The sequence below is a fragment of the Vespula vulgaris genome, chromosome 19 (assembly GCF_905475345.1).
Source record: "Vespula vulgaris chromosome 19, iyVesVulg1.1, whole genome shotgun sequence".
Classification (NCBI taxonomy): domain Eukaryota; kingdom Metazoa; phylum Arthropoda; class Insecta; order Hymenoptera; family Vespidae; genus Vespula; species Vespula vulgaris.
In genome coordinates this window covers 3,933,959-3,950,642 of record NC_066604.1, presented here as the reverse complement: position 1 = coordinate 3,950,642, position 16,684 = coordinate 3,933,959, and the positions used below count along the sequence as shown (strand labels likewise).

Sequence of the window (16,684 nt, the reverse complement as noted above, 5' to 3'; positions counted from 1 at the left end):
TAGAAACACCCACGTTCTTCGATATTTCTGTGTATAAGACGAAAGATGACTTCGTGTATGTATGTGTATGTGTGTACCAGGGATAAGGAGAGCAAGCAAGGATGGGATAGCCAGAGAGAGAGAGAGAGAGAGAGAGAGACGGGGGAGGAGAGAGGGAGGTAAAGAGGGAGTGAGGGAAACACCGGGAGTCGGTCCCAAGGGATACGTAGAGCCGTGCCACGGCCCGAGGCAGCTCGTCACCTGGGACACCCTTATATCGGCGAGTACAGTCGCACCGAGAAAGTGCCTCTTCTCTTCTCTCCTCTCTTCGCCTCTTCTCTAGACCGTACTACCACCACCGCCAGTATCACCACCACCACCACTAGCACCGCGACGACCTAAAGCCGTTTTCCTTGCTCTTGATCAAGAGTCGTTTGCGAAACGACGCTGCTTTTCTTCGTTGGAAGACTCTCTTCCGTTCGTTGAATTCGAACTTAACGATCAAACGAAACGATCGTCTTCTCTTCGCAAATTTTTTCTGATCCAAAATGAAAAGGACAAATTTTATTTAAACAAATCCTTGATTAACTAAAAAGCTTTTTTAGTAAATACGGGAAAGAAAAGAGGAGGAGAGAAAGAAAGATAGACAAACGAGTTAAGAGTCAGAACGGAAAGATAAAGATGAAGAAATAAAAGAAAAGAAGGAGATGGATAGACAGGCAGATAGATAGGTAGATAGGAAGAGGGAGAAAGCAGAAGGATAGGAGGGCGCGAAGAGGCTGCGGGGCCAGATCCCGAGGGAATCCACGTTCTCCTCTGGCGCTAGCAGCACACGGGAACGCGCGAGCAAAAGAGAGAGAGAGACGGAGAATAAGAGTGAGAGGGACGAAGAGGGAAAGAGGAAGGGACTAATCAGCTCGGCGCATGCGCGATGGGCTCCGCTCCTGTTCCCTCGGGATTCCTCTGGCATTCCCCATAATATACCCACCCCTGCTAGTTCTCTAACGCTGCTTCCCCCCTCCTTTCCCTCTCTATCCTCTTTCCCACCCCCTCTGGATGTGCCACCGTGCTACAGGGCTTTCCAGCTTCCGGAAACTCACGCAACTTTTTCACTTCCCTTTTCTCTTCTCTTTCGTTAACCGGATGTTAATTCGTTATGAGGTAAAAATTTGAAATATTTCAAGTAGCTGTGATGCGGAGCGAATAGAAAAAGAAAAGAGAAAGAGAAGAAGAGGGAGAGAGAAGAGTCGATGCAAATGTCTCTTCGAAAATAGTTTCCTACCGATTCGTTCGAAACTTTCTCGGTTGAGAGATCGAGGGAGTCTCAAAAAAAAATTGATCCTTCGAAAATCGAAGCAATTATTGTAATTAGAGCGAGAAACAAGATGATTTACACGAGAAAGATATTCCGAGCTGTCGAGCAATGTATAATCCCACCTTCTCTCCACGTTCTCGTTCTCCGTCACCCACCATCGAGTCAGAGGGCTTTCCAGCCTTTTCCCATTGGGAGTCGAGATCCCCCATTTTCTTAATGTCAGAGATTTCAATCTGTCACGAGACCAGCTTGGTAACATTTCGTTTATCCGACGAGCAATTTTCAAGAATCTTGCGAACTTTTGTAATCGTTAAAATCCACTGCCAGTTAGAAATCGGTACTCCGACGTTTGAATTTTCCGACGGAACGAAGAAAAGAATAATTCAAAATTCATTAATACGTAATATTCAAAAGTGAAGAAGACAAATCTCGGATTAGAGATTTAAAAGGAAAGGAATAAAAGAATGAAAAAGAAAAAAAGATAGAAAGAAAAAACAAGCTGTCTGAGAACAAACGTCTGACATTAAAAGCGTCTATTCGAATTCTAATAGATTCGAGCAAACTATGATCAAAGAAACCTGAACACAATCGTAAAGCAGACGCGTGTATAAAGTAAAACTCATTCTTATTATTGGCTGCGTCAAATGTGACAAAAAGGAGAAAAGAAACAAACAAAAAGACGAGTCGATTACAACGTGCATTTTGCTGATTTTCCAAACAATCGATGCTCGTCGAGATGTAGGGGATAAACGTCCCTCCGCAGGAAAACTAGCGAAGCCCTTCACCCCTTCCCTCCTTCTCTCTTTTCTCTCTACATATCCAACCGAGCCACTGTCTAACCAATTCACCACCCCCCTCACTTTCGGCTTCGCTCTTTACAATGTTTGCAATAAGGCATTAACCCACGGGGTTGAAACGAAGCCAATATTCCCCGGATGATAATATAAAACATCGGAGACGTATATACACTCGTACACGTAGATATACAAGCGCAGTCTCTCTCTCTCTCTCTCTCTCTCTCACACTTTTCGATCTCGATCTCGATTTTTCCCTATGCAAACGTTTATTTCCAGTTGCTGCGAGCTTGTTTTAGGCTCATTAGCAATCCCAAGCGATCATCGCCTTTTCTTTCGCTCCTCTCTTCTTCTTTTTTTCGGTTTATTACTAGAGGCATTAATAGTCCGTCTCTCTTTCTCTTACGCGGTTAACACTGTCGATCATTTTCACATGCACTCTACCTCTCTCTCGATCTTGACAAAAGCGAAACGACGGGAAGAACAATCGTCTCGCGATGTAATTCCTTTCTCCAGCATCGGTGGAATAGCGAGGAACTCAAGTGGCAAAGGTAGATCCCAGGATGCCTCTCGTTTGTTCGATATTTTATGCCTAAACACGATTGTGAATGTGGAATAGTCGACACGTTTAAAGCTTTTGTCTTCGCGCGTTTAAGCGTGTATTTTTAATTTAACGAACCAAGTAATGGCACAATCGATATTTTCATGTAATAACATTGGAAATATAAACGATAAAATATAAAGGATAAAACTCGGTCGATATTAATTATCGTTAAATCGTTAGACAAATAACGGAGACTAAACGGATTAACGCATCTCGTGTCGTGCCAAAACCGCACGTTATTGGATTACCGAGTGTCGGAAGCGTCTTACCAACACCGTCGTGCATTCGTGGAATGATAGGAACGCACGTGCTTTGGCTTTCGCGATATAGCTATGGAATTTAGAGAAACAAAAAGCTCTATTCTTTTTCTTGGGGAACGTCTGCATGGAAAATTGGGACGTTTCGGCACGGCAGTGCGAGTGAAAATTTGTAAACGTCGAAACGCTCGTCGATCTCTTTCGCCAATACGTTTTAAACGTTACTTTTAATGTGAGAGATGTTATAAAAGGAATAGAAGAGAGACCGAGTTTCCGATGCTTTGAGAAATTGTCGAAACTTTGACAACACGATTAGGGTTGTAAAAAATAAGTATAGTCGAAAACGCCGTAGAGAGAGACATTTTCCGATCTAATAAAATCTTTCGTTAGCTCTTCGGTAGACATTTAGGCTTTAGTACTTTTGGGAAAACTTGTAGGCAAAGTTTGATGAGGTTTCGTTACATAAACTTTTTTACACCGACGTAATAAGGAGCGTTAGTACATGGGCCTTTAGAAAGGAAGGAGAGTATGAAAGGAGAGAAGAAAGAAGATAGGAAAGAAGTAGAGTAAGAAGGAAGATAGGAAGATAGGAAGGAAGGAAGATGGCTTGATGTTTTCAGGTGAGCAGATAGACGAGGCATCTCCCATGGGAGCTAGTGCCCTCCTCAGGGATCCAACCTCGTTCCGAGCCTTCTCCGAGCCCGCTTTACCTTCGAGTATAAAGCGCGGGCAAGTACACTTGGCGAAAGGTAACTTGAAATAATAATCGAGCCGCGTTGCTAGAGGGACGGATAAAAGACCCAGCTTCTACTCGTTGAAGAAAAGTAGTAGATACCTGCTACGCTAAAAGAGGAATAGAATCTTTCGAGAGTTTTCACTCTGTATCCGATGGTAGAGACCGTGAGAAAAAATTTGCGTTCCCTGATATCGACAACATCAAATGAAGCGCGTCCAAGTTCCTTCCTACTTGAAATATATCATCGAAGATGATTCGCGAAAGGCAATCGTATTTTCCTCGTGCTCTCTAATGTAAAAATAAAAACGTTGAAAATTCTTTCGTCCCGATAATATCTGACAAACCAACGATCTAAGAAACGGAACGATCGAGTCAAAGGCGTTTGCGTTTAAACAATTGGAAAATCGTTCGACTAGATTAAATTTTCGATATCCGTGGAAAGAAACGTATCGACGAGTACGCTTATGTTAGGCCGTTCATATTCCTTAGTATACCCCATCCTATGGGACAAAGGATTCCATATTCATAAAATCTATAGCGAGATTGCAATTCCTGAGCACCTTCGAACAATGACACGATGCGTCCCAACGCATTGTTGTATTGCCGTAGCCCGAACTCGGCTGCTTGTCCCACGAGTACTGATAAAAGTAATGCACCCGAATGGACCGAAAAAGATATCGCCTCTACGAACTTTCCCAACGAATCTCTTTTCATTATTCATTGAAACACCTTGAAATTTGTGACCGTCCTACGAATTTCTTCTTAGTACTTTTCTCTACTCCAATGTCCCCGCCACAATTGTCATTTAAAAGAAAAAGAAAAAAAAAAGAAATAAAATAAAGCCATATAGAAAGTACGATTATCGCGTAAGTAAGATTATTTTTACGTATGGAAGTCACGATTATCGAGTTATACATTAAAAGTCGACTCACCTTCGGAATGTCGACTAAAAGCTCGTTGCAATTCTTCTTCCTCTTCCTCGTCTTCATCGTCGGCTAGAATATCGAAATAATATCAAAATGAAAATATCTAAGTTTACTTCGATTTACATCGCGATCTAACATTTTTTCGATCTATAAAGAAATTCTTTTTCTAAATCCTTTGCTTTTTATTCGATGTAAAATTGATAAACTAAAAATAAAGAAAAATAAATTACTCGGCGCCGCAGATTACAATTGAAAAACATAATATAATGCAAGTCCATTAGCAGAAAAATATGAAATAACACTTACGTTTAATCGGAGCAGTTTCGTTATCCTGCTCGGACGCCTCCAGGACATTCTGTTCGTTGGCATCGTCCCACTCTTCGTCCCCTGCAGAGAAACAAACGACCATTAATCCCATCGCATTTGCATATTATCACCGAGTAAGAAATGAAATCTGTTGTGCGTTGCAAAGAAAAATGACCTGGTCCGATGTTAAATAACAACAACAACAACAACAAAATAAATAAATAATACATTTGTAAAATACGGTCGGTCACGGTATGCAGGTGAAATTAATTCAACGTATCGTCGAAGAAATCAAGAATAGAAAAAAGGAAGAGAAAGATGAACGATTTCAAGGTCAACGAACGACGAAGGCAAAATTTCGCTGAACTTTTTAATTTCAACGAGAAAGGAGCGTGCGCACGGTCGAAAGATAAAACGGTGAGGGTGTGATGTTCGTAGCCACAAAATATATTCTCTCTCTCTCTCTCTCCCCCTCTCGCGGTGTGTGTGCGTGTACCGACGCCCATGACGCCATAGCTACAGCCGTTTGTCACATGGGACCACAAAATTAAACTTAAAAAATCACCGCTCTGTCCACGTGCCCAACGAGTCGTTTGTTACTTGCCGTTTTCCACTTTCCTCGTTTCCTCTCGTTGCTCATTTTCCTCCCTCTCCTTCTTTTTCGCCCTCGTTCTATCTCTTCTCTTTTTTCACCCTTACCAAACCACCCACGCGCTTCGTCCTTTTACCCCTCGGAGTGAAAAGAGCCAACTCTGGCCAATTTACTTCACGAACTTGCCACTTTGAGGATTGCTACTGGAGTTGACAATTTCGAAAGGTGTCAAACGCCTTCGTTTCGAGCAAACAGGAACATTTCTCATTAGACCAAGGACTTATTAAACTGTATCGTGTATGTTATCGAGCTGACGACGTGTATTTTCCTCTAACGTCACGAGAAACGATTCATTGTAAAGTCAAATAATCCCATCTTATTGCCAGAAAAACTTAATCGTCGCTTCCTACTTCTTCGTACGAGCATCGACATTTTTTTATGTTTTTTTTTTTTAACTATAAGCCACGCTCAATGTACCGTAATTATAGAAGATTATGATACATTTTCTTTGGTTCATCGTTATGTACAAATTATATCGTAAATTCGACAATCGATAATATGCATTAACCGTCAGGCTAGAAACAATGACTTGCACACGAACGAAGGGACGAAGTTGAACTTGAATATTTCAGAAGACAAGGACACCAGGAAGACTGCTTACTAAACCACCCTTCGAACCTTGTCAGCCGTCAAGATCGTGACACGTTGTCTTTCTACGTATACTCTTATGGTTGCTATATTACAAATTAATCGTAAAAACTGTCTTTCAAAAGCAACTAGACTACTTGACAATTTTGAGAAAATTCTAATCAAAATATACCGTTGCAACTGTTAAAACTGGCCATCTATTTTTACCACGTCTGTCAATTTGACAATCTGTCAATTTCCAGTTTATTTGATTTTACAATAATAAGTAAACTAAAACCCCCAAAAAATCTACATTCGATTCGAACAGTTCGGTAGAGTTCGTTTCGAGGAGTTTTCCAATGTAACAACAGACGTTAAATATACTTTTGACGTTGGCATGCAACATTGTTCAAAAAAATATTTGATATATCATAAATATGATAAACTATTCGGCTTGTGAGCCAGGAGATGATCCAAGCAAACAATAATCGTAAAGGTAAGGAGATTGGCTATCATCTTTAAGGTAACCCAAGCGTACTAGACGAATATACCCTATACACCTAAGCATAAAGTAGGTAGCTTTACAAGAAGGAAACGTAATGTGCTTAGACGAAGAAGGCCATTTTCAAGATGGTCCAGTAAATGCAGAAGGGTGGAAGGAGTCGCTTCGAAAGGAAACAAACCAAAAGAAGGAGAGAAAGAGAGAGAGAAGGAAGAAAGAAAGAAAGAAAGGAATAGGACAGAAATAAGCTTTTCAAAATACAAGCAGTAATCTCAGATCGTTGTTAGAAGTGGAATCAGGTTCGCAAGTAATGTTAAACGGATATATTATTATGAGACCATCTAAACGTGTATGAGCCGACGGATAACTGCATATTGCGGCTTAAACCCTTGCCTAGGATCGCTCGTCCATCGGCATTCTCGTTTCGACACAATACCGTTTCTATCTTTTCCAGTAACGAGCTTAGCCTTCGAGACGAGGATATACGTGTTAAAAGAACGTAAAATAAATTATCGCCAAAATTTTTCTCGACGAAATGAAATCAAACTTACGAGATAGATATCTCTAAATAACTTTTAAGTTAGATGGCACTATAGAAGATCAAATGCAATATTATTTCCCATGAGATCTTCTAAAAAAAAAGATCAACAAATCCTGTACTAATTCCATCGTAGAATACATTTTCGGAAAGAATCGTTCGTAATATAAGCACTGGTTGAAACGTTAATTAAGAAGAAAGAAAAAGACCGAAGAGGCTAGGTCTGTTATAGGAGAGGGTACGATTTTCTCTCTTCTCCCGTCTCGAGAAATTAGCTGAGAGACAGAAGAAGGACTCGCCGGATCGTCCGCCAACGGAGAAGCCGCAGGGTTTCGAGTCATTAATCGATATGCCGTGAATAAAGGAGCGCCCTGCGGGTTATCCGAGACGACTGCTATCTCTGCTTCCCGGCTGCAGACGCCGTACGTCTTGGACTCGTGACAGGCAAGCCAGACAGTCAAGCGAAAGGACGTGTGTGTGTGTGTGTGTGTGTGTGTGTGTGTGTGTGTGTGTGTGTGTGTACGTGTGTATGTGTGTGCATGCGTGCGGGAATGTGTGGGTGTGTGTGCGCGCCGCCGTTGCTGCAGCCATCGGTGCCGTTGCTGCAGTCAGTGGTGCACGAGGGGCTGCTGGGTGGAAGAGGAAAGTCGAGAAATCCCGAGGGAACGTACCTAGGGTAGGTCTGACGCGGACTCAGACTCCCATGGGACACCGACATCCACCGTCGAAACCCCCTCTGGCTCCGACACGGCGCCTCGAGGACCCACGGATATTGCGGAAACTCTTTTCCTATCCTACCAAGCTCCATTCCACTACGTTTCCTATTCGAGAGATCCTCAAACGCGATGCACAGTGACGTTGCAACTTTTTTACTTGATAACATCTGTGTTTCGGGGATTTCGTAATTCCTTTTCGACGCTCTTTCGTAAAATTTCATTAGAAAATATTGCTTCTGGTCGATTAGGATATCCTACAGAATAGCTGATGATTTGAAATTATGAAGTTGACGCAAGAGAATGAGACTGTGCGAGCTTGCTTCGAACGAATAAACGGACGGACGGACGGACGGACGGTCGGAGGGACGGACGGACGGACACACGGACGGACGTCAACGCTTGGTGTCTCTTCAAAGAGATACCGCTTCTCCTCGGGAATGTCTCCTCGAGTATGCCTCGTGTTCTTCTTCTTAAGAATACGCACCGGTTCCGCATTCCATGCACCTCTCGAGACACCGCTTCGTCTTACCTTCGTCACATGTATGTACGATGAGTCTATCGGTACTTCTAAAGAGAGAGAAAGAGAGAAAAGAGGGGCGACGAAAAGACTCTAATTTCGCTAACCCACCGTATTTCGACCGATAAATCCAACGATTTCGTAGTAACGAACGTAGACGAAGTCGTAATGACGATATCTATCTCTCTATTAAGCATTATCATAGATAATAATTTAACGAGAAGCCAATAACTTAATCCAAAGTGCCGCGGTATTATAACGATTGTAACCACTAGCAGGAATTAGTCTTGTCAGAGCAAAAACTAATAGCGGCTTAGGTTTTAGAGAACCTCTGCGATTAAAGGGCTTAAGCCAGAAATTTACATTCCTATTACTAGCCACTGCTTGTCTCTCTTATAGATACTATCAGTTTCTACTAAGAAGAGATATTATTGTATTAAAGAAAATTAGATATACAAATAAATTTGTTTCGAAAGGTTCGTCGATTTTTTAGTTACTCGTGGAGTTCGACCTATTTCGAAATGATAATAATTATGCATTTATGCGAACGTTCACAAATCCTAATCATGGCCTAGAAACATAATGAATGATCACTGTTTGCTTACGTACGTATGAATGATATGATGATTGTAGACATATTAAATATATAAATAATTTTTCTTCTTCGACCTTAACGAATATTTGAAATTATGAAGCTATAGATGATCCAATAGAATTTCGAGGAAGTAACGATTTCGTCATTACACCGTGAGTAACTTAAAACCGAACCGTACAAACAGATGGGTCTCCATTAACGTAATTATAGTCGGTTTGAATGTATCTACGGATCGACCACGTTATGATGGGCATTGGAATCCATTAATACAGCTTCGGCTACGCGTAGGTTCATTATCGTGCATTAATTAGCGACACCCTATATCACTACGTTCGTACCGATATCGGTTCGGCTTGCTATTTCGTGGCTAACCGCGCTCTCGTGACATTCTAATCGCGGTACAGACTACTGACCATACGTACCATACCGATTAGTTTTTCATAGAAATTAGACACAATATTTATGATTTATCTTCAACACAATATAATTAACGTTATAACAATTTCATCATTTCCATTCCTAGAAGCAATAAAACTCAATAAATTATCTTATAAAACTATATACGCGCGTAAGAAATATAAAAGTAAAGAGAGATGAACTTAATTAGAGATTTATGAAACATGGTACAAAACCTTGAATAGTCTCTAATAGAAAAGAATCAAATATGTTGTACACATATGTAGGTACATAGTAAAGATAAAAAGTAGAAAGAAGAGAGTGAAAGAAAGAGGAAGACGGAGAGAGAGAGAGAGAGAGAGAGAGAGAGAGAGAGAGAGAGAGAGAGAGAGAGAGAGAAGGAGAGAAAGGGTGAAGAAGAGGAAGAGGAAGAAGAGGGAGGAGAGGAGTGCGACCAGAATTGGATAGGATAGGAGAACTGGTGATTACAGAGGCCGGAGATTCTCTAGGGAGAAGCACCGTTCCCGCGGGCTTCCACCTAATTCCATCCTGGCTGACTACTGACTGCATCTCTCTCTCTCTCTCTCTCTCTCTCTCTCTCTCTCTCTCTCTCTCTCTCTCTGTCCCTCTCTCCCTCTCTATCCCTCCCTCCCTCCCCCCCCCCCTCTCGTTCTCTCGCTCTTTCTATCCTCTTCTCGATCCTCTCTCGCTCGACTACCACATACGTATGCTTCCATCCTGACCGAAACACCTGGCCAACACATAGACACTCACGCACGACATTATACGAGCACGAACGTGCTGTCTGATGTGTTTATTCCTCCTCCTTCTTCTCATCCTTCTTTAGAAACAAAACCGTAGTTTCTTTATCTTTTCGTCTCTTATTTCTTCACGTGTCTTTCCTATTATAAACGTTTTTTTGTGATATCCTAACCTCGTTGAAAGTTAGAACGTTTTGCAATCGATCAGAGAATTTTTTCGATGAAACGAAATGGTTTATAAAAATATTTGAATTTAGATACCTGTTAGTATATCTATTTTCTTCTATACGATAAACAATAAATGATTATTCATATTGTTCACAATTACGATTTGGATTCAAAATTTTGACAATACTGTTGGCCGCCATCTTGTTTATCGATCGATACAAACATTATCGATGATGCGTATCATTAACATCGATCGTTATAGTTATGTCGATAATTCCCGTTTATTCGATTTTCGTTGATTTATAGTAACTAAAGATATATATATGTGTGCGTATATATATATATATATAAGAAATAAAGTATATAAGAAACAAAGCAAAACTGTGCATACAAGCTTTTTTTTTAGATAGAAAATAAAATACAAAAATTCGCTGTTTCTCTTTCGTTTCTATACAATGTAAACCAACAAATTCATAGACTTTGATCTTGTAAAGCTATCGATTGTTGTCCTTGTACGTTGTTCTTTCTTTCCATTCTATTTTTCTATGGAATATGCACTGTTTTACTGTACTTTTACTGTACTTTTATATTCCGACATCTTGATACTAGGATACGATGGCATTTAACTTCTCTACCAATGTATCAATGTCACGTAAATTTGTAAACATTTACTAACAAACTCATCAAACTTTCGATCGATGTATTTTTCTATACATGTATCCACGTAAAAAGTTTAATTTAATGCATATTAAATTAATACGTATCATCTTTACATGTAAAAAAATTAACTTTGAAAATATTAATAAGTTTTAGGTTAAAAATAATGTTTGGAATATCTACTTATTTTGTGTAACCTGAACGAAAACGAATTAGAAAAGAAAGTAATTTGAAACATTGTAACATGATTGAAATAAGAATTAAAAATACTAGATAGAAAAATATTTACGTTTTAAGGATCGTGGCTTCGCCTGCTTTCTTCTGGACATATCACCAACACGAACACTTTGGAAAATCGTTGAAGGATTAAAGGAAATAAGCTAGTCCATCCTTGCACTTGTAAAAATGAATTTCATTCGCACCGTTTTTTGTTCGAAGTAATTTAACGAACTAACGTACGAATTTTCTAATCGATCTTTCAAAGTCTTTCGATATATCTCAAGTAACTGAAATGATACAAAAGTCGTTGATTGGTTCAGATCGTTAACAACTTCAATCACATCAACGTAGCTTAACTAATTATCGATATCAAAAAATAAATGAAAATATTATTCGAATTAATTTTGTGAATCTTCCAAAATTAATTTTACTCTTTTTTCTCTCTCTCTTTCTCTCTCTCTCTCTTTCTCCCTTTCTCTCTCTCTATCCCGTTACATTTATTTTTTAATTATGACAAATCTATGTAAATCATTTTGACACATCTAACCTACAATGGACAATCTAAAATAACAGACTTAATGTAAATTATCCTTCGATATTATTTATATTTAGAAAAACTTTGTAACATCGTTAATAACGAAAACGATCAAATTTTACAAGAAATTATATTCTTGAAGAATTCAAATAAAAAAAAAAGAAACAAATCACTAATGAAATAATGGCACTTGTTAAAAATTGTCGTACATTGTAATAAACGAAGAAGGTCGGTGATTGGCCGATGAGTAGAGTAAAAGAATCGCGCGGGAACATATAAACCAACAAGCCACGTGGTCTCAAGACGAATGAGACATAGCACGTTTTAGCCTTTACTAACACACTCGCGAATCCGGATAATCGTCGACAGACGCGCTTGAAAGACGCGCGACGAATGAAGAGCTTCGCGAGATCCCTTACCGCGTATATTCAGAGAACCACTGTCGAATGAGTCGCGCAAGCGTCATTGCTTGTGATCTGTTTTCATTTAATATTGTTTTTTTCTTTCATTTCTTTTATCTAATAATTCCTGCTTTGTAAAAAAAGAAAGAAAAAAATAACGAACAAACGATTAAATGTAAATTATTTTCAAATAATTTAAATTATACACGTGTGTGTGTGTTATCTATATTATATATATATATATGTATATATTACATACATTATAGTATTCTATTCTAAATCTAAATAACATCTGTAATAAAGTATATGCAATAACTTGTGCAAAGAAATATCAATATTATTGGTTAATTTTTAAGCAAATTGTGTATAAACTTACTTATATTTTGTTCCTCCAATTAAAATAATTCTATTGAAATGTCATTGCCATATTATTGATGTTAGAGATTAGATCGATAAGTAATAAAAAATATTTCTTTCCAATATTAATCTTCACAATTACAACCAACGAATTATATTATTTATGTTTCTGTCCTAAATCAAGATGGATTAATATATCTTTTTTAATGTGGGGTTTAGCCGGTAGGTAGCGCACATAACGGCATTACTGCACCAACCACTGCACATATAAATGCATGTGTATTTCACCCTTTTAATGACAGGTAAATGAACTTGTAATTAATCGTTAAACAGGTGTTGCCAGTAGAATGTTGGTAATATTAGAGAATTGTTTTTAACGTAATTTTGGAAAATACCTGTGCCTTTATCGATTTGCATTGTTTCAAGTAATTTTTCAAAAGTATTTAAATAATTGTTAAATTGAAGTAATATGGATGAAAATACAACAGAAACTTATGACGATGACATACGAGATCAACCAGTAGATTACAGTAAAAAATATGTTGAAAGAAATAGATTAAAGCAAAATCATCTTTTGAATGATGTACAAAAAAATCAGTCTGCGAATGAGGATATTAAAGAATGTGAATCCGAAACAGTATTATTTGGGGATTATGCAGAAACAGATCTTGATCAACCAACGGACTATAGTTTAAGATATGCAGAAAATGATACTGACGAAGATGAAAAGCCAACTACTGAATACTTTTCTGGCAGCGTGCAAGAAGATACTATTAAAACTTATTGTACAGAAGGTACACCTTATGAAACACCTTTTAATTTTTCCACTGCAACATCTATGTCCGATTTAAGAGTCGAAGATACAAAAGATAACGATCATTCTAAAAAGATACAAAAAAAAGGACTTGAAGTTAGACACAAGAAAAGCATATCTTTTGAGGATAGAAGATCCGAAGAATGTCACGAGCAACAACATTTGATAACAGAGAATACAGAGAGACAAAAGCATATTATTAATATAAGTTCAAATCATATGATTCCTGAAAAACCAATAAGTTATTATAAAGAAGAAGAATCTAGTAGTTCTTCCTGCGTTAATTCGCTCAGTTCTTTTAACAGCGAAATAGCACAACGCAATAATGTATCTGAAATAATATCAAAAGTAAGTTTAGAGGATTCTATAAGTAAATCAGAAACAGAAGCAAGTAATTCTAATGTAACAGAATTAAATAGCAACGAATTAATCTCTGCTTCGATAAGCAATAGTCCTGTGGAAATTAAAAGTAGTTCACGTATTGTCGATAAAGAAGGTACGTTTTTTAAAGGTTTGTGTCAAAAAATAAAAAATTACCTGTTTCCCCTTCGATATTAAATCTTGATATAATCTTTAGGAAAAATGGTAACGTTCAGTGGACAAGACTTTTATGCTGAACAGACACCTCTAATGTTTTCACGTTGTAGTTCTCTTGGTTCATTGAGTGGTTTCGAACAGCATTCTATACACGATGACCGTAGCTCCGTTGTCAGCGATTTCAGGTATATACAATTTTTGTACGTTACAAGTTGTATATTTTTACATTGTTTTTAGCATTTAAAGTATTTGTTTTTTAGTCGTAGAACAAGCGGAGTGGTCTCACCAAGTGAATTGCCAGATTCTCCTACCCAAACTGTACCACCCAGTCCCCGTATACAAAAAATTAAATCTACACATTTTATGAATAAAATGCAAGAAGAAGAAGTAAAACCATCGCATTCTCATTTATGTATGCAATGATATTGAATATACTATTAGGGTATATATTTTAACAAAAACATTAATATACATACTAACAATTTTGCTAATTAGTAAAGCTACACAAGCTTCCTATTTCTACATAAATACCACAATACAATGCGTTAAGTATTTATTTGTTTCAGTGTGTTCGAAATATGGTGTAAAAAGGACTAGTGTTTTCGAAGATGACATTGCTACTTTTAAAGAGGAATCAACACCTATAGAATTTTCTACTGCTACAAGTTTGAGTTCTTTAACTATTGACGACGAAGTGAAAAGTTCTGATTATACCAAAAGTGGAGATAAATTGGAAGAAATATCAGAACCAGTCCATCAAAATATCGAAAAAGGTACATCTTTCGTAAAAGTAAATGTTTTAGAAGTTGAAAAACAACCAGAACAAATAAGTGACGGCGATGAAGATGATGAAGATATGCTAGCTGCCTGTATTAGCATGGGAATGCAAAATAATAGGTATTCTAACTATTCTGTAATATTAATCGCATTATTATTGTTACGACAATAATCATATATATACTACAGATACAGACAATCTTTAAAAACCGAAAGTATTTCAAAAGCTACGCATTCTAAATCATCGAGTGTCTTGATGTCATGTGACAAGAAATCACCATTAAATAGATCACAAGCTTGTGTTTCTGTTTCCTCTGGAGAGTCATCGGCAGTCCCTAAAATTTGTAAATCACCAATGGAAATTGTTGTTGTCCCAGATACAGTACATGTTTATTGTACAGAAGATACACCAGCAGGTATCTCTCCAGTTGGTTCGCAATCAAATCTTTCAGTGTTATCTATGCCAAGTGTTCCAGAAGATATAGAGAAAATCGAACCAATTAAATCTTCGGAACTTGAATGCCACAGAAATGATCTTTCGGATGAGAGTTATAATCTTTCTGACGAAGATGAAAAAATTCTTGATGAATGCATTCAATCGGGTATACCGAAGGTATAGAATATGGAATATAGAAAATATCTTTGAGATAATTTCAAAATTACATAATCGTTTTTGCTTAAAGGTGAGACAAATTACCCCACCTCCGACGAAAAGTATACCTTGTGTAAAAAAACCTGAGATCATGCCACCAAAGTTTAATATATGCGGGACACCTTCGTCATCTCCCGTCGAATCAACTTCCAACAATAAAAATCCTGTAATAATTAAACCTTTATGCCATATATCAATGGAAAATGAAAAGGAATTCTCAGATGATAGTCCCAATCATTCGGACGACGAAGCTATTTTAATAGAATGTATACAATCTGCAAAGGTATTTTATTAATATCTTTTACATAAATTATTCGCTAGTATAATTGCTAGTATACTACTTATCATGTAACTACCAATTTACCCAAGTTACACTATATAAATATATTTTTTCAGGCTAGATTAAGATGCTCACCATCGCCATTATTAAAAGGAACTAAGATATCAAAGCCTAGAACTCAATGTCCCACCTCTCTGTTCTCAAGACTTCGACCAGAAAAAGTAAAACATATATTCCTTGGAATATTCCTGCCACTTACATATTATCTTATTTTTTCAGGTAACGCAAGAACATAATACTACTTCGTACAGTTCAACGAGTGTATTTTATCCTACGGAAGATAGTTACAGTCCTTCGGAGGAAGAAGAAGATATTATTTTAGCGCAATGTATTCAATCTGGCATGCCAAAAGTAAGTTTCTTCCATCTATTACATAAGTAGTAATCAATATGTACCTCTTATACTTATTTATATTTCAATTGATATAGGTATTGAATGTACCAACTACGACAATTCAAAGACAAGTTGCAACAAAAAAACGAGAAGAGTATTTAAGATCAATGGGATCATCCAGTAGTTCCACTGCTTATCTTCTAAATAATGCTTATCCAATTAATGCCTTGTACGCACAACTGCCTTATAAAAGTGTAGAGAACAGCGTTTCCCATTACATCGTTGGAAGTTCATCTTGCAGTTATAATAATTTTCCAACAAAAGCATCTAGTAGTAGCTAAGAACGCAGATTATTTATTCGTCGATGAAATAATACCATCTATCTTATATTAAAAGCAATCAGAAATTCTGGAACGTATAATTGCAGACACAAACTAGTTAAATTAAGGTTAAGATTCATTCGATATTAAAGACTGAATACATTTTACAACGATTAAAAACAATGAACATATTATTTAAGTACAATTTTGCTATACCTACAGCCGAATTTCCTTTTCTGTTATTTATAGGTTATCCTTTCATGTTTACCTTATGACAAAGCGTCGTTATATCGTTAAATAACGTTTGTACGTGTCAAGTGGCGACAAATCTATTTACTCGTCTAAATAAATATCTTATTTTAATTTACGATTACTGGACGACAAAGTTCCGAATACGAGGTTTCAAATTAAAA

At 37.6% G+C, this 16,684-nt stretch overlaps 2 protein-coding genes across 5 annotated transcripts in view; one reads left to right on the top strand and one right to left on the bottom strand.

Annotated features, from left to right (window-relative positions):
• Window positions 1-12,068, bottom strand: part of LOC127070597 (zinc finger protein 423 homolog) — a 50,891-nt gene extending 38,823 nt beyond the window's left edge. For 2 of the 3 annotated variants that reach the window (XM_051008746.1, XM_051008748.1), the window contains exons 1-4: window positions 11,950-12,068; window positions 11,276-11,492; window positions 4,918-4,998; window positions 4,618-4,680 (exon numbers count right to left, since the gene is read on the bottom strand). In XM_051008746.1, coding sequence (XP_050864703.1) covers window positions 4,618-4,680; window positions 4,918-4,998; window positions 11,276-11,315 — 184 coding nt within the window. In that variant the 5' untranslated portion in view covers window positions 11,316-11,492; window positions 11,950-12,068. The remainder of the gene's footprint in view (window positions 1-4,617; window positions 4,681-4,917; window positions 4,999-11,275; window positions 11,493-11,949) is intronic. The other variant, XM_051008747.1, reaches the window with a different exon arrangement.
• Window positions 12,069-12,745: 677 nt separating this feature from the next.
• On the top strand, window positions 12,746-16,465 carry LOC127070608 (adenomatous polyposis coli homolog). Of its 2 annotated transcripts, none has more exons than XM_051008793.1 (9): window positions 12,746-13,823; window positions 13,890-14,034; window positions 14,110-14,261; window positions 14,416-14,746; window positions 14,816-15,239; window positions 15,310-15,561; window positions 15,675-15,779; window positions 15,838-15,969; window positions 16,047-16,465. In XM_051008793.1, exons 1-9 carry the CDS (start codon window positions 12,968-12,970, stop codon window positions 16,290-16,292), a joined length of 2,643 nt encoding a protein of 880 aa, XP_050864750.1. In that variant the 5' UTR covers window positions 12,746-12,967; the 3' UTR covers window positions 16,293-16,465. The 2 variants fall into 2 exon arrangements, with proteins under 2 accessions (XP_050864750.1, XP_050864751.1); XM_051008794.1 differs by having other exon boundaries at window positions 12,747-13,808.
• The last annotated feature ends 219 nt before the right edge of the window (window positions 16,466-16,684 follow it).